Source organism: Pseudochaenichthys georgianus, chromosome 24, assembly GCF_902827115.2.
Source record: "Pseudochaenichthys georgianus chromosome 24, fPseGeo1.2, whole genome shotgun sequence".
Classification (NCBI taxonomy): Eukaryota; Metazoa; Chordata; class Actinopteri; order Perciformes; family Channichthyidae; genus Pseudochaenichthys; species Pseudochaenichthys georgianus.
Genome location: NC_047526.1, coordinates 16,120,025 through 16,142,497, shown reverse-complemented (window position 1 = coordinate 16,142,497; position 22,473 = coordinate 16,120,025). Strand labels below are relative to the sequence as shown.

The 22,473-nt window shown below is 40.5% G+C and overlaps 3 protein-coding genes across 4 annotated transcripts in view; 1 reads left to right on the top strand and 2 right to left on the bottom strand.

The window, feature by feature from the left end:
- Window positions 1–934, bottom strand: part of snx17 (sorting nexin 17) — a 29,415-nt gene extending 28,481 nt beyond the window's left edge. Inside the window, exon 1 of the mRNA XM_034075668.2 lies at window positions 165–934. Within this exon, the coding sequence (XP_033931559.1) occupies window positions 165–224 (60 nt within the window). The 5' untranslated portion in view covers window positions 225–934. The remainder of the gene's footprint in view (window positions 1–164) is intronic.
- A 645-nt stretch (window positions 935–1,579) lies between these two features.
- Window positions 1,580–4,121, top strand: atraid (all-trans retinoic acid-induced differentiation factor). Its single transcript, XM_034075951.2, has 7 exons — window positions 1,580–1,706; window positions 1,871–2,004; window positions 2,295–2,363; window positions 2,792–2,863; window positions 2,955–3,076; window positions 3,167–3,267; window positions 3,353–4,121. The coding sequence occupies exons 1-7, from the start codon at window positions 1,614–1,616 to the stop codon at window positions 3,455–3,457; spliced, it is 696 nt and encodes a 231-aa protein (XP_033931842.1). The 5' UTR covers window positions 1,580–1,613; the 3' UTR covers window positions 3,458–4,121.
- A 652-nt stretch (window positions 4,122–4,773) lies between these two features.
- On the bottom strand, window positions 4,774–11,089 carry eif2b4 (eukaryotic translation initiation factor 2B, subunit 4 delta). Of its 2 annotated transcripts, XM_034075949.2 has the most exons (14): window positions 11,017–11,089; window positions 10,501–10,538; window positions 10,247–10,409; window positions 9,524–9,718; window positions 9,352–9,434; window positions 8,624–8,656; window positions 7,999–8,090; window positions 7,775–7,889; window positions 6,725–6,801; window positions 6,492–6,594; window positions 6,222–6,349; window positions 5,805–5,982; window positions 5,519–5,699; window positions 4,774–5,103 (listed from the first exon to the last, which is right to left on the bottom strand). In XM_034075949.2, exons 1-14 carry the CDS (start codon window positions 11,036–11,038, stop codon window positions 4,904–4,906), a joined length of 1,608 nt encoding a protein of 535 aa, XP_033931840.1. In that variant the 5' UTR covers window positions 11,039–11,089; the 3' UTR covers window positions 4,774–4,903. The 2 variants fall into 2 exon arrangements, with proteins under 2 accessions (XP_033931840.1, XP_033931841.1); XM_034075950.2 differs by lacking the exon at window positions 8,624–8,656 and having other exon boundaries at window positions 11,017–11,088.
- Between the last annotated feature and the right edge of the window lie 11,384 nt (window positions 11,090–22,473).

The window sequence follows — 22,473 nt, the reverse complement described above, 5'->3', positions numbered from 1 at the left end:
TTGGCCTGTGGTGATGCACCAGTGTTGATACTATGATATATTTTACAACAGTAAACATCAGCACTCTTGCTGCATTGACATTAGCCCAACCTGTGGCCAGCTGAGGCCAGCGTGTACTGCTAGGTGAAAGCAGGTAAAACAAAACCACACATTATCATGCTCACCACATAGGTTGATCCATTTTCTCCCGAGCGAACCTCCGTTTCGGGTATGGAAAAATGCATTTTAGCTCGAAACACAGCCTGCTGCCTGAGTCCTTGAACGCCACTGCAGCTTTCCGATGGAGAAGAAGACACCACAGATCCCCACAAAGTCTCTGCAGTGACTGTCGGCGGTGACTACAGAGGAGGAGGATGCTTCACACGGTTTATCCACTTGTTTGTAAGTCCGTAAAGAGCTGCCAGGCTGGAGGAGGCTGCTGACGACTTTAATATCTGTCCAACAACTCATGTACCAACTAGCATTCGCATAAAACTTCTCCCACGTCAGTGTCAAACTTTTCCCACTGCTGTCCCCGCAGCAGCCATGTTGCAAGTGTTAAGTAATTGCACCTCCGTTTTTGGCGTTAAAATATTCTCTTCCCCTAGTTTAAAAAAAATGTTTGATAGCTTAAAACCACCTACTGTAATATTTGAGTTTCAACGTGTACAGGTAACTGTTTTCATGAGCGTAACCAGATGAAGTTTCGGGATAAAAGGTGCAGTTGCTTCCTGCAAACCTCACAGCGTCGCAGAGCCGATGTCAAAACCTCTCCAAATATGAGGGGAGACAGTTGCACTTTTGTGGTTTGGCTTGTTTTTTCTGCCTCCTATATTTGCTGATGAAAAATCAATGAGGCGAGGGAGGAAACTCATAGATAAAATCGCAGAGAAAGCAGATGTACCAGGGCCGTCAAGCCATTCTGTGTTCAGTGTATCTAGTGGCCCATCAAGAGGCATTGCAACAATCCTTATGGGCGAAACCATCTCGGTTTCAGCTGGGGGTGGTTCATATTACGCGGGTAAGGAATAAATAGCACACAGCATAATTGCCAACACATATTTTACAATTGATGAAATACCTGTATAATATAACGTTTTAAATATAAAAAAACATATTTTATTATTTATTTTGAATCTCGTAAAAATATTCTTACTAGAAGTCCAATTGTATTTGGTGCATCCCAAAGTGACAGTGAAAGCGCAGTAAAAATTCGTCAGAAAAAATACGTCTACATTTTGTCAACAATTTGAGAAATGTAATGACATAGGTCTGTTAATGTAATAATCTATATTGACTTGTTGTAGACTTAAAATGAAGGGACGATGGTCGAAGGTTTAGAAGGTATAACATACATAATTTATAACTTGCAATACAATTAAATTTAAAGCAAAGGCTTTTTTACCTACACAAAATATTCTTTTAATACGTTTAAATTGTTCAGCTAAAATAAAACAGATGTTTCCTTTATGTATTCAGTAGCTGCGGTGTATTCTATTATTGTACATGAACTGCAAATTGAGTGTATGCGCAATTTTAGCGCAAAATTAAGTTGGATTTGTGGATAAAGTGTTGGACCAGCTTCCTGTCACGTGTCCACTACAGTAGGATCATATGACTTCAGTCGATGAAAAATGAAAGCTGGGTGCAGCCAGCTTAAACCTGCAGTGCTTATTTTGGTCTTTAATTTATGTTTTTACGGAAGTTATCAAGTAACCGATCTGCAGGTAAGACTTGGATTTGATATTGTAACATCTGCAGTTTGTTACCGGTAACCACATGGTACACAACAGCGTGTTTTATGTAACTTAGCTGTTGGTGCCAGGGAGGGTGACCGGGAATGTTGTTGTTTACAACCTGTTTTCTCATTCGTCATGATCTGTAACTGCAGATATGTGAGCTCTGCAGTGGTGCTGTCCTTAATGGCACTGCAGTGGGTCGGTTCTGCTCCTCATCCGCTGGTCGGATAGAAGGACGATGCTGCTTGAGAAATGACAACACAAGTGACCCTGAATACATCATCGGGTAGGACTTTGTATGTCGCCTTCAGGGTCCGTCGGAAATGTGAATATATCAGTTATAAATGACGTATGTTGAAAGTGGAGGAAGACACATATTATACAGGACACTAGTATAAATAGATAAGTTACACTTTGTAAAAAACAGTCTTTAATAAAAGCTGCCAGTGCTAATGATGTATCCTTTCCCCCCAGTTTAAAAATATGAAATTTACTCTGCTTCCACACTTAAAAGTTAGATTAAAAAAATTATGTTTGTTTTGTATATGTTCCAACCATGTTTTTTGTTTGTGTCAGGTTGGATCTGTCCAATTGTTTACTAACTCACGTGGAGGATCTTCAGAGAGCATCAACAGCAGTAATGATGTATGTACAGTTACTACAATTTCATACAATATAGGGTACGGACAAAATAACTCAAGACTTTGTTGGACACTTCCATAGTGAAGGGTTATTCTTAATGCAAAGAAGAAGTTACATCACTGAGGAACATGTTGATTCTGCATGATTATTTTCACATCATAGACTGTATGATGCACATGTTCCGCATTATAAATTGTTATTTACAATTGCCACACACATAGAAATGTACATGGGCAAATGCTCTATATATTTGTAATATTGATACAATTCTAAGGCAGTAGGAGACGTGAACTTTTTTTAATCCTAGCTTTCATTCTAGCAAGGAACCAAACTCGACTTATGAATGCACATCTTATTCACTTGTATTTTTATGGAACCATTTGTCTTTTAAACCATTTTTCACCATAGGCCTACAAACTGTTGCTTTTCAGAGACCTCTCACTCAATCCAATTGTCAACATCAGTGAAGCAGCCTTCCAAGGATTTATTGAGTTAAATTACATGTAAGTATTCTGTTACAGAAACTCAAATATGATGGCAGCTCTCGAGTATAACATTTTAATTCTTCATAACTCTATTTTTGTGCGTCTGTAGGATTTTACCACAAGACATATTTTGTCCGGGGGGCAACACTTCTTGGGAAAAGGTAGAGGTCAACGAGGGAAATCGTTTCTGTGAAGGCCAAAAAGATACGTGCAACCAGACCGGGCAGCTGTGTAAGTTACCATCTAATACACTTTGCATAAACCTGCAGTAGCTTTCTGGTCAAATATGACAACTGTCTTATAATTATTAACAATCCTCAGCCATGAACTGCCCGGATAACTCCCACTGCGCGCCCTACGGCCCGAGCTTCTTCGAGTGTAGCTGTGCTGACGCCTATCATGGATACAAGTGTCTGCGAGAGGTATGTTTTGGAGTAGCTTTATCTGAATCATTTCGTTTGGTACTTCATTTTTTACAGCAAAGTATTTATTTATTTTTGTCTACAGGGGGAGTTCCCTCTTCTGCAGGTGTTTGCGCCTCTTGGAGCGTCTACATTTGTCATCTCTCTCCTGCTGTGGCTCACCCAGAGACGTAAGGCCGAGCCACTCTGAACTGCACTCAACTTTTTTTAATCCCTGATGATCTACTGAGCTATAGTCGAAAGGGAAAATGCGGACAAAGTCTGAGGTGACCCCAGGCTTTTTTTTAAACTACATTTTGTATTACTGTGCGTCAGCTTTATTTAATTTAGGTACATTTTAAAAACTGACATTTTTCATCAGTGCAATTTTAGGAAGAAAGTAAATTGAACATTTTCAATATTTCTACCTTTTGGCAATAATACCAATGTTACCACTTTCATTATATTTTTTAAATGACAAGATATTAATGAGCAAGTTATATTAAAGAGAATTCTGAGGCTTTGCTTGATATTATCTGTGCCGAACGTGCACTGAATGTGTGAGTTTACATGGAACTACTAATTTCACAAAGTGTTGCTGCATGTTGAACATGTGCTTCACTCACAGCAAAACCAAGTCCTGATCAAAAGTGTTTCGATTTTTTTACTGTATAATGTTACATTTTAAAAGTGAGTCATTGAGTTGAACTACTACAGCACACTACTAGTCTTCACCTGCTTTTAGCACATCTTAATCTGAACACATCTGAATGTATCTGATCAAATGTGAAATATGATGGGAAAGTGGTTTTGATGCTTCTTCACAATGAGATTGAGTTTTAATATAAAGTTCTAATAAAATATTAAAAACGGTACATATTGCTTGGATGAAATTATTATTTATCATGTCATTGATACATGTAAGTACTCCTAGAAGTTAATAAATAAAGAGCCAGAAGATGCCTGAATATAAACTATTGCATAAATGGAATTAATAGTAGAAAATGAACATGTTAGTTGGGAATAAAATGTTGCTTATTATAACTTTGGATTCCCTTCTTAAGACTAAAATACCAAGTCAATATGAGATTTGACGGACGCTAGTGTCATGCGTTGAATTTCTGGACATAACAATAAACTGAGTTCCTTTGCCAAGAAATCCTAGTTCACTCTTTTTATTCAGTTCAATGAATCGATGGTCATTAAAAACTAGGCAGAGGGATTCTATGGCTCACAAACTCTTCACAGATACTGCAGCTCCGACTGCAATTAGAGAACCATTTCTGGCTGGTTTGAAATGGCATGCTGTGGTTGACAACGAGTGCATGTTTTCAGCCGCATTGGAACTGTTCTGCTCCAAATACTGGCAATTAAATGTTCTGTTGTAAACCATTCTCAACGTGGATCCATGTAAACATCTTGCCTATACCAAATGTATAAAAAAACAACAGAACTACCCTCCCCACCCTAAAGGGAAACAAACCCTGGTAGGTATCCAATTCATCCATAAAACACACATGGACTCTGTTTAAAAAGCATATGCCATTTCATATATATTTATTGCATGCTCAGAGCATGGTGTGTTGTGTTGTGTGCAAGCATTCAAGCTCAAACCATGGAGAACACAGAGAAACGGCTTCTGAGCTCAGACTGTCGTTCACTGGTCCACGTTCTTAACTCGCAGCACCACAGGGACCGAGGTGCAGGGGATCATTCCCAGGTCTGTGATGACCAAGTCCACGAAGTCAGGCGGCGTCACGTCGTACACCAGGTTCAGCAGGCCGAGAGAGGGCACTTCCTGCCAGTGCTCCAGCTGGGTCCTCCCCTTACGCGTCACAATGAGGTCGTCAGGGTCATCTGGAAAGCACAGAAGAAGATAGATGATCTAATCTAATGTTTGGAAGGAATTTCAATCAATGGGACAGTAGCCATTTAAGTAAGGGTATCAATATACATAGATTATTGATATTGATTCAACGATCAAAGAGGAAATATCTGCATTCCTCTTTTTTATTTAATAAAAACGAGAAACACTTTTTGTATTCTTTCTATTAAAATGAATATTGTGTTGCATTTAAATGTCTGAAAGAGCCCAGCAATACAGTTTTAAAATCATATTTTATACGTGTTGTTAGTTGGATTGAACGTCACTGTGTAAAATGGTCATATGACACGCCTCCTATCTGTTGCAATCCCTTGAATTGAATTAAAGTAGACTTTTGATATCAGCAAATACTTATGGTACATTTTAGCAATCCACTGGCTTCCATACCTAGTTCATTGGACACAAAGGAGTCTGTCTGCACCCTCTCACAGAACTTGTATGTCTCACAACACACCAGCACAGGCACGTTGAAGGCTTTGGCCACCAGAGCGATCTGTGACGTCCCCACGCGAGACATCACGTAACCGTTAGCCAGCAGAGCGTGAGCACCGAGAAACACCTTCGATACCTGCGGAGGGCCACGTTCAAGGCATAAAGACAGAGTTAATACATTTGAGATGCTTTGGCTACTCATTGATGTATTATCTATGGAAGCTGGAAAGTGTGAATGTACCTCTGGGAGAATGTAGGAGACAGCGGAGATGAGGACGTAGGTGCAGCTGATGCCTCTCTGGACAAGGCGCCTCAGAGCCTCGCGGCCCTCCAGACGAGGTCGGCTGTCCACCACGATCACACGGAACTTCCTCTTCTTCTCAAAGGCCTCGCACAAGATGTGGTTGACCAGCGACGAGCTGAGCGAGGAGATAAGTAGTTTGAGGGGAAACGTGGAAGGAAGTCGGGAGTGTAATGGGCAAGACAGAAAAAAGGAAGAGAAAGTGTGAAAAGCAGGACTTAGGGTTGGATACATGTGTGTTGCACTCATTTTGCTTGACAACCAATGAAGCAATGCTTGGAAACAGGAAACTGCAGATTCTCAAACTAAACCAGACACCCAATTTGTTTTCCTACAAGTCCGCTTTGAGAGGCTTACCATCCATAAACTAGGATGACGTCTCCATCACTGATCTTTTCTATGGAGGACTTGGCGATAGCTTTAGCAGCGAGGATGATATTCTCATCAATGTAACGCTCGATACAGCTCAGCAGCTTGCTCTTCGCCTAAAGAGGAAATGTGGAAAAGAAGGACAACTGTAAATCAGTCACATTAACGCTTCTGTCTTTGTGGAATATGTTTGCGACAACAACTTAAGCTAATGGTCTCTGGCTACATTGTATGAGGATTGCATCATGTGACACTTACTTCTTCTTCTCTGCATTGACTAGGAATATTGGAGATCTCTTTCTTGATGTATTTTATCGCATTACCCATGCTGGCTGACAGGGGGCGACATTGATTCAGAAAACTGCAAGGAAAAAAGGGGAGGAACATTATATATGTGCAAAGCTGTACATTTTAATTTAAGACATTAAAGAAAAGAGTTAGTTATAAAACTTATACCGATGATAAATAAAATCAGATTTATGTTTTCATACCTGATATAAGGTTTCAACTTGTTGACCAAGTCTCTAGATAGCTCTTCATTTGGAGGTGTTGTATAGTCCCTTATTACCTAAAGCAGAGGAACAAATATTGCCTTTAGTTGTTGACATTTATTTGGTCCTTAGTAATAACAATAATCAAAGAAGAAGGTCATTTCTGAAGAAGCTGGATTGCTAGCTCCTGAAAACCTGATCCTGGGAGTCCAATGCTAAATTGTATTCAGTGATTAGATGGAAACTGAACTCTATTGCTGGTTTAGCTTTGTATGAGGATCAGTGGATGGAGTATGAATCAGTTACAGCGTCAGTGCAACAACATTTAGGCGAGGAGGAGTGTGTCTGAACCAACAGAACCAAACGAGTGAAGCCTTGCTTTTTGTAGCCGTTACGGTCTAAATCAGGGGTGTCAAACTCAAATACACAGTGGGCCAAAATTAAAAAATGGGTACTAGTGGAGGGCCGGACTGGTTCAATGTTTATTGCAAAACTTATTGAAATGAACTTATTACACATATTAAACCTGGAACTAAGAAAGCTTAAATTATTGCCTATACAAACAACATTAAATAATCAGTTGCATTCATTTCTTATGGCTCTATCTGCAGTCATTTCTTATGATTACATTTTTCCACAGGCCAACAGCTTCGAAAAAACAATTCCCCTCAAAAACAAAACCAAACATGGCCTGTTGTCGCAAGAAAACAAGTGCAAAAGGAAACATCCATTGAAACTCAGTGTGCTGCTCTGTGATGCTAGTTCAAGCCAGATACTTGGCATCTCATCTTGAGTGCAAGTTCATCAATGTTTGGGCTCAGGCTCTGAGCTGAGGAAATCCTCAGGATTGAGTGAAGGTGTGCGTGCAATATACCGGCGGGCCAGATCTAATAGTAACCACTGATTAGTAATCAGAACTTATCCTGCAGGACGAAATTAAATCCACTAAGGGCCTGATTTGGCCCCCGGGCCTTGAGTTTGACACATGTGCTCTAAATGCTGTATAGGAACGACAATGGGATGGTAAAGACTAAAGAGTGTGCTCTGTACCTGTTTGAAAGCATGCAGCAGGGCCACAGAGCGGGCGTTGGACCCCGCCACAATGCCCTGCGAGTACTGGAGACCCAGGCGGACAATAGCAGGATGAATCACTGTGGAGGGGATGCTGCAACACACAACAACAGTCAATACATGAGATTTAAAGTAATTGTAAGGGATTAAAACAAATTGTCGCGATTACAACCAAACGACTATAAGGTATATTTTCAGCTTACCCAATTTGCTGTGTGAGAGGGGCTCTGCGACTGTACTGGTGCAGATGAGAAAACAGGCTGACTTTGTGGCCGTAGTCTAACCGGAGGGGGATCTGAAATAAAACACATTAAAAAGCATTGGCTTTATTCTTCAGTCATTTAGAGGTTAAACGTGAGATCATAAGGTTATAACGGAGTCACAGCACACACACACACACAAACAAACAATCAAACTCAGTTGACCGGAGGAAAAAACTAAAGTTGCTTTAGAGCTAAATGTATTTCATATTAATGGGAGGTTACTTTCAAATCAAATGTACTGAGACATGTTCGTGTTTGACCTTGGCAACACAGACAAACATCTTTGTGTTATATATGCTTTTTTTAAAATACTCTCCAAACAGAGCAGCACAACCATAATCCAGCACAGCAAACAGCTCAGTGTTGAGTTAAACGCACAAGAACAAAATGTACATTAACATGCAACACATTTTCAAACAAACGTATCCCAAAGACGCGCACCTCTGTCTTAACGGATCAAACAATACGTTTCATCTTTCATTTCGGTGTACGAAAGCGATTACAGGTTAGCAAACAAAACTAGACAAATGTCAATGTCACGCATTCACATGTAAGGAAGGCAGACCTCGAAATGTGCCGCAGCATTGCACCCTGGCGTCTGAAAGAAAAGTTAGGTATGATGATCACATGCTGTTATGAGTGCGGTTATTATCTCATGCAACGAGTGATGGAACATGATTAGCACACACTGCAATATCTATGAAGAGTATTTTAGGGTTGTTGTTGGTGACGCTCCAAAAACTGTTATTGTTGTAAGATATCCTAACATGAGGCAATCTGTGATGGAAAGTTACTAGATGACTCGGGCATTATTAAATGTAACTGATCACTTTCACTAAACGCCTGCAGCAGACATCATATTGTATTTGACTTATTTTCTTAGCTAAACCTTTCTGTTTTAAGAGTTCCACTGAAAAGTCTAGATACCTACCTTGAGAACGATTGGTGGAAAAACTGGAACTAAAACAGCATAAAATCCAGAATAAGCAATATTTAGTTTATGAATACAAAATAATATAATGCTTGTTATTGTTGATCAGTCAAAATAAATAACCACATCTTGAAGATTAAATAATAAACTAAATACATGATATAGTATGTTATTTGCAACAGGTGGCTGTATTCATTTAGTCAACAGTATTCCTTGATACATTTTGTGTGTTGTACATTTTGTCAACTCGTTTATTTAGCAGTTAATGCTCAAGATGTAACTAAAAAGCTAACACTTATGCTCATTATTTCAAACAGGCTTATGAGTCATGGTTTTTAGAGATGAAGCATAACGTTTCTAACCTGTTGTTTCTCCAACTTCTTTGCCAGTTTCTTTAAAACCTCTGGGTTGTCCACTTGGACATGTTCTGGGAGCCTCTTCACCACTGGAAAAACATAAAAGCGTGACATTTGTTTAAAAAGGTATAACTTCAGATGGTCACCACACATGCTGACCTCCGGGCCGCTACAGTACCTGGCTGCAGCTCACTGGGTGCTGCTTTAGCTTTGCCCGTGGCAGCCGGCTGACCCGCGTCCCCCTTCTTTTTGGACGCCCTCTCAGACTCTTGCCTTGCTCTCCTCTCAGCTTTCATGTCTGCTTTTCTCTTAGCGGGCTGAGGTTCTGACGCAGGCACAGGAAGTGATGCAGGAGCGGGCACTGCTGAAGGAGCTGAGGGAGAAGCAGTGGGGTCAGGGTGGAGAACAAAAGACCCCCCATCACCCCAGCAACAAACAGTCGGGTCTAAAAACCACCACTCAGGGACAGTTTCATGATCCCACAGGCCATAAGACTATTAAACACCTGAACTTTGGAAAGAACATCCATAAACATTCATATGTTTGCATCTTACAAATTATTTATCTAATATATCATATTCCATGACTCTTCTTGCACTATTTCTATTATATTTTATTTGTTCAATGTCCTATATATATATGTTGCACTGTTGGAGGAGCCTGGGACCTGAGTTTGTCATTGATATATCTACACTGTAGCTAATGAACAAATGACAATAAAGCCTTGAATCTTGAGATTAAATATAGCAATAGAACACAGTTTGAAAGAACATTTCCTTCACAAATATCTCAGATGTTATCCACTGGTAACTGCTAGCAATAGATGAACAAAGTGAAACATGTAACACATTGGGGTGCCTTAGACTACAACAATCTCTGGTGCTGTCTACATTATGTTTACCCTTCTGTGAGGATTGTGTTGGAGTTGGAGCAGCCGCACTGACAGGCTTCTCTTCGCTTTCCTTTGAAGCATTTTCATCATTTTTCTCTTTGTTTTTCTTCTGCTGTTTCTTCTCTTTCCTCAGCCGCTGCTTCTCCTCTTTGGTCAGCTCTTTGCCTTCAATCTGTAAAGCATGTCAATACATGAGTCCATGAAAACATTACATCTTAGGAAGCCTTAAACTAGACTGTGCCACATGTTGAGAACATACTAACCTTTGCTTGTTGTATACCATCTTTTCCGACAGCTCCATCTGTAAAAAAAAAAAGAACAATACATGATGACATTAAATAAGTTCATCAGTATTGATGTACTCTTTAATGCATGGAAGCTCCAATACCTGCACCAGCCTTCTACCAGGTCCTTGGTTTAGGTAATGCTGTTAGCAGACACTAGCTTTATGCTAACGACCTCAGTCATAGAACTGGTTGGCTATTATTTCCTGCTACAATGACAACTTAAAACATCCATTTAAGTTGTTCTGTTCATTAGAAAATAACATGATGAGAGGCTGATGCAATATCATCACAACACCGTTAAACTGGCTTGCTTGAAATGCTAACGTTAGCAGCACTAGCATATAGGGAAATTAACTTTGCTACAGGCCAAACCAAAATACCTTTAAACGTGGACTGTAAGTGTAAGACATGTTGTCGTCGCACCCACGGTAAAGTAATACAAATACCTGGGAACAGTTATAAAGTCCAGCTGTTACACTCTCACGAACTCACCTGTCACTCCACTGTCAGCCATGTTTACGCTGCTGCTGAACTTCCTCTGCTGCTGCACAAACTAACGCCTGGAAATATTGTATCGCCCCCTGGTGGATAAACATTTAACCTCTTAAGCCCTGAGCCTGTTTTTCAGGTTTCAGGCTCAAAAATGCCACTAACACAACAAAGAATATATCTTCACTTCTAAAAAGGGGTAAATTAATAATCTTTTCTCTCAAAGCAAGGTTACATCTGTGAGTTGGATGTAGAAGTGTCAGAATCAATATAGATGTTTTTATTTTAAAGTAAATTCAGATGGAACATAGTAAAAACATGTAAATTCTAATGTCCGCCTAAAAAAAAAAAAAAATTACTTGTGAAAACCACCCTTGAATGATGGGTTAGTAGACTAAAAGCTTTAGGAATCCAAACTATAACATATAATAAGTACCCTGTATCAAGATTGATGCAAAACAAGTTAAATTTGACCTTTTTAAAAAATAAAGTCCAGGCGGACTCACCTCTGGGTAATTTGGGAACCATCAGTTCCATTTGAACTTTTTCACTGTAAAAATCCTTTTATTACTTTGAATCATCACTATATGTATTCATTCCATCCAAATACAACTGTTGTGAAAAAAAAACTAAAAAACATACTCGGTTATCCTCTTAGGCCCCATGGACCCTAAATTGCGTCATTTGCAGGAAACAACGTCTAAGGAACCTTACTATTTAATAAACTATGAATATTTGATATCCATATAAGGGGAAAAACTCAACTGATCTTTTTCATTTATTTTTTCAAAAAAAACACAATGCAGTGAGCCTCTGAATTAGCCCCGAGCGAAAAATGCTAACCTATTACTGCACCAAAAATCACTCCTAGCTCCCTTATTACTTATCCTTGCTGCACATCCAACACATTGTTTATGATCATAAAGACACAGAATCTAACGGTGCCCACCTCAACACTGAAAGATACAAACTCGCGAGGTTATCAACAAAAACTTACATCAAAACAAGTGGCGCTAGGTACTAACATGCGCTAGGCTAACATGGCTTACTCTTTGTCTGGTCTAAACTGATCTTCAATGGCATTAAAACGATAAAAACGATGATGTAGTTAATCCATAGGTTAATATCCAATGGGGCTGTGTCCCCTTTGAAATGTTCTGAAAATATATAAGCAATAAAACTGCAATTCCGTTATCTGCTTTCCACTCTGTGCTCCGTGCGCTCTGGGTCCTGCAATTCCTGCTTCCTTAGTAAACAATAAGTAAAGTCTGCTGCGTAATGTTCTTATGCTGGCTGGCATTCTTTATACTTTACGCAGGACCATATCTCTGGAATCCATTGGTCGATTTGGGTGATTTACACCTTTTTCTTAACCATTACATCCAATAGAATCGATGGGCAGTTCCCAAATCCACGTAAACATTACCATTGCGGCCGTAATAGAGAAGCAAACGAAGCATATCTGAAAGTACAAGCCTGGACGGCAAAACGTTATACCCAGTATATTGCCATAAATATGATGATGGATTATCAGTACAAATTTCTACGTGACACAAAGACATTGGATTAACCTTGAGCGGCGTTTTTATTCCGTTGAACACAACTTTTGATCACAAATCAAAAAAGGTAAGACGTAATTATTGTAATATTTTTGAAACCGGATGTTGTTTACTTTCTCTTTTCTGGCTGATAGCTCCAGGAATTCGGGGTCGTACAGTGATGACATTACATGTGTGGAATCTGTGGAGTCTCAGTTTTAATCGGATATCTTGTTTGTGCAGTTACGATAAGTAATAAGGGCATTTCTACCGTGAGTGCTGTGCAAAAGTCCGCATTAGTTAGCATTTTTTTGCTCCATGCTAATTCAAAGGCTTGGTATTACTCTTGTGTTTCTTTTAGCTAAAAATGGTTCACATTGTCAGTTAGCTGAGTTTCTTACCGTTAAAAGGTTATGGAACATTAATAGTTTCATAAATGTTAAGAAGCCCTGAGACATAGTCTCGTAAAAAAACGGAAAGCTGAAAATCTGACGCTAAACTGCTATGCTGAAATGTAATGTGTAAGAAGAAAGTGAAGAATTGAGATTGAAATGATACATGACCACTGGGGGCTTGAATGTGTGATGAGCAGTGGCAACTGGTCATTAGGGGCAGGTGGGGCACAGCCCCACCTAGTGTCAGCAGAAAGTATTAAAATAATGATTACAACAAAATGCAATTTAAAAAGAAATATATATATTAAATATATTTTAAGATCATGTTTACTCATCTGATTCGTCTGTACATTGCTGTTTTAGTATGTGTTCTTCTAATTAGTGTCTGCAGTGTGTGCCTATTGAGCTGTTTAGAGCCATGTGGGACAAAACCCGATCATGCCCTTCCCTCTCCCTGTCTAAGTGAACGGTGACTGTAAAAACTACACTGCGCATGCTCAGAGTATTTTCCTATATAATGTGTGTGGCAAAAAATAATGACCATAGGGGCATAGAGCTGCCATCCCCACCATATGTCATCTCACATAATTCAGAGCTGATTGGCTGTAAATATGTGTGCCGCGAAAAGTGTGGTGTGTGAAGAGGAGGAGAGAGACGCGTCCTAAAACCAGGAAGTAAGCTGCGCATGGCTTCCCTCCACAAAAAAGCAATGAGATTTCTCCATAGGATTTTAGAAAATAGCTCAAAATAAGATCTGTGGGAAACGTAGCTGTTAGATAAATGCACGTTTTGTTCAGCCGGATAATATCCACATGTCTACCCTACTTTTATAATTTTCGAATCATAAATCCATCATTTAGATTTATGATAGACTTTTGAAACTACAAGAAGATAGTCCAGAAGGATAGGCAAATGGACTTCATCTTCAAGTCAAGGTAAGACCACAATTTTATTGAAAATGGGATCTTACTAAGAGAGAACAATTCAATATTTAAATGATAAAATAATTTTTTTTGGGTATCCTTCTGTCATAGCCGCGGGAAGTCATTTTGCTCAGGGGGTGCTGCCAAAACTGGGGAGGGGGCCGCTTAAACAAAAAAAAAAAAGTGGTGCCGGCTGTCAGCGATACGAGCCACATAAATAGTTTGTTAAAGGCGAGACACGGCAGGCAAACACATCGTTTTTCATGCACTGGTCAATTTTGAGATATTGTGCTATTTTGATTCCATAACATGTTTTCTTTCAGGCTTTTGGAAGGAAAACGTACAAAATACACATTTAAGTGTTACTTTTACTATAGTTTGTCTATTTGCGTCTGTATATTTCTCCTAAATTCACCAAAAGTTAGCATTCTAACGTAACATGAAGTACCGCGACCGCTGTTTGCACCATGTCAACAGAGATATCGTTGGAAAGCTCCATCTCTTAAACCAAGAAACGAAATCTCATTGGCTGGTGTCAACTTCTGACAACGTGATTCGTTCAGATGCTTCACGTGGTGTGCTAAAACACTTCCTGGTTAGCTTTCCGCTAGAAATTTAAATCTCAAAATGGCAAAAGAACGGCGAAAAAAACGTTCACAGAGAAGACGACAACAATTGTCACTTGTACGAAGCAAGGTTATACAAAAAACAAATGACCCCGAACATGAAATACCTTCACGGAGTGCGTCGATGCGCTAGCTGTCATCCAAAGAACAGGAGGGTTTAGCTAGTGCCACACTGCAATCTTTAAAGGTCGTTTTCTCAAAATGAGTTTTTTCTCCTACTCTGAGTCCGAAATTTCCTCTTCAGTTGCACGTACATACACCAAACCTTCCAGTTATATTCCTATCAATATTATGAAGGCTTTTACAGAAGGGTTTGTTAATATATCATTCATAGCCTGAATTAAATAAGATTTTATAACTAGAAACATGGCGAAAATTGATATTTTAGGGCTATTGACAGTATTTTCTGATTTATGGTGTGATAAAAAGAGATATCCAAAATCCCTTCTGTAAAAGCCTTAGATGCTAATATGACTACACAATGAAACGAGAATTTTGAACCTGGCTTTATCCAAAGTTCAGATTTCGGTTCGTGAAATGTGTTAAAATATGTGCATATTTAATGAGATAATGACTCATTTGCATATTCAGAAAACTTGTAATACAAGAAACAATTGCCTTAATTAACTGGAGAAATTACCCTATTCACCTGGGGTGTCTCACTGTTAGGATTAATAAACCATTATAGACCTACATCACTTAACAGCTGCACATGCCCACATGCTAACTATGGGTCTTACAGACCTACATAACATTACAAATAGTCAGAAAATATTATTTACAATATTAATAAAACTATGAATTCAATTTTAACTGATTGACAAGGCAAAACACTGCACAGCGGCAGCAGCATTAAAGGAAAAATATCGTCTTACCTTGTGTTGGGGCTTCACAAAACTCCAAATGTAGCCTGGGGTGGCACTAATGAAGACCCTCATTAGAGCAGATACATCCACATTGTCCAAAATGTTACTATGGACATGCATCAAAGTCAGATGTGTCAGTCTCTTCTGTGTCATATTACTCTAGTTGTAGAGGTGGTGGGCTGAGGAGTAGCTGGTGGTCCACTCTTTTTATTGCGTTGTTTGTTGGAGAAAAAAAATCCAAAATCCTTTTTTGCGCCATTCTAGAAAGTTGTCACTCTGCAGTGTGTGTGTCGCGTCAATTACGTCACTCTCCCACGACCTAGATGACTCTGATTTTATTTGGAAAATAAATTCTAGCCACCTGACTGATACAAATATATACTATGACTATTATATGCTACTGTATACAGCTAATTTTATTTTAAGTAAAATCATAATTATATGCAGTTTAATCATTTTTATTTAGGTGGTCACTCAGTTTTTCAAATGTACACCACTCGCCAACAGGGGGTGATGCAGCACCCCTACTTCCCGCGGCTATGCCTTCTGTTGAACTCTGTTTAAAATTAATTGAAGCATCAGACTAAAAAAGCTTTTGAAAATATTATATTTTGATTTAGGTCAAAATATAATATTTGTAAACCTGAAGAGTCAGTGCCAGTGCCTCACCAGCCATGAACCTCTCTGCAGAAGCTTATCTAGACATCTGAGTTTTTGTGCCCCACCACTTTTGTACATATAGAAACGCCACTGGTGATGAGAGAAGAAAATAAAGTAAAAAGGCTTGGAAAAGCAGCAGAATATTTGAACTGCAAACTTCTGAAATAATTTGATGGCGAATGATCTGTCGCCATGGCAACGGCATTTGATGACACCCCATAATACGCTTAGATGCGTTGATGGCTGCATCGTTACCAAACCTGTGAAGTTTTGGGGCGTTTGGAGCAGTTTCACTGAAGTTATGAGAAAACCGTGTTTCAAGGTGAGCATTGTGTTGCCATGGTAACGGCATTTGAAGAAATCTCAAAACTGTCCCGTAGATGTCTTCACGGCTAGACTGTTAGCACACTGCTATCTAAAGTCTGCTGCTCTGAGCATGTCAGTTGGAGTGATGACATCATCGTGTACCATTACACAGGTGTTTATATTTGAGCTAACCAGGCGGCCAGAGATCAAAGGTTTCCATTGTTCTGAATGATTGATTTCAAGATTTTCTACCCTCTAGCTGTGACATCACGCACTCTAGTTAATGTTAAAATCTGAAGAAAACCTCTAAAACAAGGTCTGGACAATGTTTAATACTAAACAGATTTAAAAGTTGTTTTACACGAATAATGTCAGAAAGATGCGTAACATTTTAAAGTTAGAATGAGGTTTCTGAGTGAAAGTATGAATGAACAGTCAGCAGTTGAAGTCGCATGAAGATTTGTTGAAGTTGAAGAATTTCTCCATTGACTTCAATGGTTAAAAATGTGATGCATTATGGGATGTATCTCTGGAATTATGAAAGTTATGAATGAGAACAGTAATAGCCATCGATTCCCGACCGAGCTGAACGTTTTGATGTTTGAACGGAGTTTCTGCGATGTTCAATGCGGGAGGAGAAGAGGGCCAAACTAAGTCAGCGGAATAATAATAATAAACTTTTCGTGCGTAGAAAACAGTTAGTTAAAGTATATTTTATATACTTTAAGTACCAAAAGTAAAAGTTCAGTCAGACAACTCACGTGTTTCTTTAACATGTTTATTAGAAGCAGCATATAGTTGAGTTTGGCAACTAGGCTCGGGCATCATCACTCCATAGATATACATAGCACGTTGAGTGATGATCAAATAACTAACCCCCAAAACTGCGTGGAGATTAGATACTATCCCCCAAAACGGCGTAGCCCCAGCCTAACGCTGGTGATGTAAATCTGAAAAGTAGAGGGCCTGGCGAGCTGCCATGTGGCCATTCCCCCTAAGCACAGCGGCTTTAAGGGGAATATACTACTTAGTGAGACTGCTATGTGTAGGCCTGAGGAATAGCCCAGAGCCGATTTTTCCCCCGAGTACAGCGGCTTTGAGAGGAATATACTACCTATATACACTACCTAGTGAAACTGCTATGTGAAGGCCCGGGAACAGCCCGAAAGCCATCCCCCCCCAGCACAGCGGCTTTGAGGGGAATATACTACCTATATATGCTACCTAATAAAACTGCTATGTGAAGGCCCGGGAACAGCCATCCCCCTTAAGCACCACGGCTTTAAGGAGAATATACTACCTAGTGACTGCTATGTGAAGGCCCGGGAACAGCCCGAAAAGCCATCCCCCTTAAGCACCACGGCTTTGAGGGGACTATACTACCTAGAGAGACTTCTATGTGTAGGCCTGGAAGTGACCAGTGCCGACCCCCCCCCCCCAGCACCGCGGCTTTGAGGGGAATATACTACCTATCAAGACTGCTGTGTCTAGGTCTTTGAGGCAGCGACAATGAGCTTTCCCCCACAAGCATACAACTATGAGGGGAATATACTATAATGAAATAAATATAATCTAACCCAGCAACCACCTGGTATGCAATAACATAATTCTACAGATATACATCTTTGAACATTACTCATCATCGAGTAGTGCAAGAGCTCATGGTTGTTTGTGCTGAAAGGATCTCATTCATGTGAGGCATGATATAGCGCTGGTGGGCAGAAGATGACCAACGGCCCAGGATACACAGGGTTGAGGTTGGTGGATATAGAGCTGCGGTTGTGGCTGTGCAGCCATCTCTAAGGTTGCATTCATGCCGAATAGTCCGCTTCTTTACACCAGACGCAAGTGTATTACATTGTTTCATTTGCAGAAGGTTGGGTTAACGTTCACCCAGGCAACCTCAAACAGACTATGAACTGTAAACTAAAGTCATTGTACGGAGATGCTTTTTCAACAATTGGCAGGACATTAAGCGGATAAAATGCAGATCCCAGCAATTCCTACAGTAGCCTGCATCATCGAGCATTGGCAGGTTATTTTCATGCTGCTGTTAATCTGGAGAGTGCATCAGCAGACTCTGCGGCCGGCGCATAGGATTATAAATCAGACAACGTGCATTAAAAACATTATAACACACAATGAGACGTTATGCAATGAGGAGGTTTCACACCGATGACAGGTGGTTCTGTACACAGGGGACCAGTGAGGTAAGCAGTCACCAGAATGAATGCATGACCCTAAAGGTTACTGGATGTTGCACACAGTATAGATAGCAAAACAAGCGAAGATGCGCAAATAGTTGTTTCCCATGTTTTGATGCGGACTACGTCACACCAGCAATGAACCTCTCCAGAGTTTACTAGCGAGCGACCCGAGACCACCTCTTTTAGGCGGAGTAGCAGAGGTATCGGACTGCTTCCACACCAATCCAATGAACCGCATCAAGGGGTTAACGCTACAGGGGCCCATTCAATAGTACTAACCAAGCAGGTGTGAACGTGACCTGACTATGGTGCCTTAAGGTTTGGACAGAAAGCTAGCGCTTGTTCCTTATAAATATAAAACATCTCTTTTAGAGAGACTACCAGTGGGAGACCATAATTGAAGGCAGTAATCAGTATTGAATGTATTACAAATCTAATAGTATGACGTAGAGCACTTTGAACATTTGCAAAGGCGCCAAATAAATAACATGAATTGTAATTATGGCAGTTCTGATGCGGGACAGCTTGTCTGGTGGCAGTGAAACTTGCATCAGCACACTGTCGAGAATGATACTGAGAATTCTAGACGTGTGGAGCCTAGGGCTTCCAATTCCTGTCCTGAAAGAGGTAGGCCTAGCTGTTGAAGTTTTATCTGGGAAAGTTAACTAGGAAATGGTTAAAAGATGGACACCGAGGGGTGCTTGCAGGTGTTGCAGAGAATCCAGCATAATGCTTCTGATGAGGTGTCAAAGAAATGTGGGCTACTATGGCAACCAAATGCACATTTGATTGTAAAACCTTAAAGGAATGGTCCACTCATTAGATAATTAATCAAAACTTCAGTATTTAGTGAAACATTATGTTTAAACCATACCCTGAAGAAATCAGCGATATTCCCCGGTAAATAATGATTTTATAGCTCTTTTTTATCAAAACCTGTATATTCCGTCTGGCCGTCGCAATTTTTGCCATTTTCAGTAGTCACGTGATGGTCGTGACGTCATCCATGCATTCACTTTGTCAACACACGGAAACATGGCGGGGTATTTGAGTTCGGACTCGTCAGCAGAGGAAGAAGTTTTGACCAATGTGAAGAGATTGGATGGGGGAATTCAGCCATACATATCAGTATGACAATACGACACCCTCTGTCCTTAGTCCCTCACATCGTACAAGGAAAAACTTCCGGAGAAAACCCACAGTTTAAAAGGGAAAATGGGAGAAACCTCAGGGAGAGCAACAGAGGAGGGATCCCTCTCCCAGGACGGATAGACGTGCAATAGATGCCGTGTGTAAATTGAAAAGATAATACATTTGCAACATAGGTAGTCCAAATGTTTGGAAATGCATGTGTGTATAATAGGAAGATGATATAAGATACTATATGTATGCATGTAGTACCACCCTTGCTAGCGATTCCCTCTCTAGTTTAGCATACTCAGCTTCATTGTCCCTGGCCATAGAATCACGATTTTATGGGGCCGGAAAAACTGGGGGAAAATACACACTAGCCGGTACTACGCTATATGGAAAGGCCACCAAAAACTGGCCTGGCCTGGACGTTAAAACGGGGATAGCCGCTGCAATGGAAATGCGCTATAACATACCTTATTCTTACTCCGAGCACTACTTCTGCTCCTCCGTCGCTTCACACTTGCAGAGGGCGATTTCTCAACTGGCCGAACTGGTGTCCTGGTCGGTGATGACACCAGAAAGACCGATGGTACTGCATCTCCATTAAGTAATGGTTGTTCCATAAATCCCATGTTATGTTTTACCATACTCTCAGAGTAGTCGTCCGGAAATTTGAAATGTTCGCTGCATACATGAGCCTGTGAATCTCTCGGTTCGGGCCGGCCACATTTCGCTAGCCACTGCCTCCGAATGTACTTCTTACGCTTACCTTTTGGCAACAGATGGAACCGAGCATTCCGTGGATTGTTCCCATCAGAATTGTGGCAATATTTCGCGATACAGTGAGGCATATTTGAAGAGAGAAACTACAGTAAATAACATGGAGATCAACGTGTCTTCGAAAACCAAACGCATGGTTTACGTCACGTCCGGAAAATGGCGGCGCCCACAGTGTTGATGTTATTTCGGTATATAATCAGTTTAAAATCACTGATAATGTCGTCGGATTAAAAAAAAAAAAATAAAGACTGGCAGAGACTGGTCTGTTTTATCGGATGATAATTATTTAAAAATGAGTGTCATGAGCATACCATTCCTTTAAAATATATATGCCACAGAAGGCAGATGGGATGTCTGCTTCCCCTGCCATGTCATCTACAGAGCATAGAAACGGGAAAAATCTTTAGTTGTTATTAATACTCTTGACAGAATAATCGTGAGAAACTAACGGCTCAAGAAACGTTGCTAGAATAATTCCTCCTATCACTAGGCGCCTGTCGTATTTTTAAACGTTTAAATAGCAGCACGTGTAATACTCCTGGCTCCTTCAGTGCAAACTTCAGTCTTGAGTGCAGATTTCAACAGACATGGGTCCCTGGGAGCCAGCATAACCTGCTAAGAAACCTTGATTTAAGCCTGTGATAAGGTCATTTGACGAACATCTGTGATTAGAAAGAGCTTGGAAATAATTTGCAGCATGAGGCACACCCAGCGAGGGGCAGAATATTGCAGGTAGAGCTTAATTCCTGTGAGGAAAAAGTCTTCTTTGGAAGGTGATTAAATGTGCATGGCCGCTTGGCAGAGAATGATTCATGGTATTCATAGAAAAGACACTGTAGGAGAGATTGAAGTCTAAAATGATGGTCAAAAATGTATCGAGCTTCCCTTCATATTCCCGTGATGGAAATTATTTATTTCCATTTTAATTTATAGTAGTATAAATACTTATACACACAACTTCTGTATAATTGCCTCAAATATGACTTACTGCAGGCCAAATATTTCCATAATAAAACATTGCTTATGCAGAATAGTATTATATATACCTGCCAAGATGCGATTACTAAGGAATTGCTGCTGCAGGGGGCAGGAAGCTAGAACTCGTGGCTGGATCTGGGACTCCAATTCCCAGAATCCTCGGGAGTGTGACGTCAGCGGCACAACGTGGTTGAACGCGGAAGTAGAAACATTTGTTTACATTGCAAGCAGAGGAAATCGAGTTTGTTCACGGGAATATATCGTGCAATTAAAAGGCTTCAAGCGCTGATTTTGCTTCGAGAAGGTAGGACAGGAAGGCAGGTACTTTGGGAATGCCGGAGTCAGCTTGCTCCTGCCTTTTTTGGTGTTTAAATACCCACCGACCGAGAGACAGCGCGACTCTTAGCTGACACACAAGAAAGGGGTTGTTACCGGAGCTGGCGTAGAACTCGGGACTTTCTCTGGCCCAAAGGATATTAAAAGTTACTCCAAATGAGGACGGAAGGGACACCTGAATGTGTGTCGTGCGGGAGCTGTGGCTCGTTCCAGCGGCGTCTGAACCATGCTCTGAGCTAGCCTGTGTTTCGGGAATGAGGCATTTCTTACGGCTTCTTGCGTATGATGATTCGGTTCCAGAGTCGGAGATTGCAATAGACATTTGCAAGGACAGCACCGGTGTTCCGGATTAACTGGTTCCCCGATCAACTGGTTGACAGATGTGGAGGCGTGGCCTTCGACTGAAATACACATTTCGATCGCTTCTTCTGTCGTTTACATAAATCTTTTGGTATATTTGGCTGGATAGGAACACTTTGATGCACATTCAGTACCAGTGTGTGAGGTTGTGGTTACGATGGCCATATCCGGACGCGAACAGCGAGGACTACAAAAAGAAAAACGAGTTGACTGGGCCTGGGGATGTCTGTTCAAAACATTGCGAGCTCCAATAAATCATTTAAACCAGCTATTGTTGCCAGACGTATTACTGAATATCGTTCTTAATGTGATACCAAGTCCATCTGAGACCTGTGTACACCTTCAGACAGC

Excerpts from the sequence above, each read along its gene's own strand:
- atraid (XM_034075951.2), top strand. The coding sequence starts at position 1,614 with ATGAAAGCTGGGTGCAGCCAGCTTAAACCTGCAGTGCTTATTTTGGTC. Across the intron at positions 2,005-2,294 it reads GACCCTGAATACATCATCGG|GTTGGATCTGTCCAATTGTT; the intron begins GTAGGACTTTGT and ends TGTTTGTGTCAG. Across the intron at positions 3,077-3,166 it reads CAACCAGACCGGGCAGCTGT|CCATGAACTGCCCGGATAAC; the intron begins GTAAGTTACCAT and ends AACAATCCTCAG.
- eif2b4 (XM_034075949.2), bottom strand. The coding sequence starts at position 11,038 with ATGGCTGACAGTGGAGTGACAG. Across the intron at positions 10,539-11,016 it reads GGCTGACAGTGGAGTGACAG|ATGGAGCTGTCGGAAAAGAT; the intron begins GTGAGTTCGTGA and ends TTTTTTTTACAG. Across the intron at positions 6,802-7,774 it reads TGCTGCATGCTTTCAAACAG|GTAATAAGGGACTATACAAC; the intron begins GTACAGAGCACA and ends CCTCTGCTTTAG.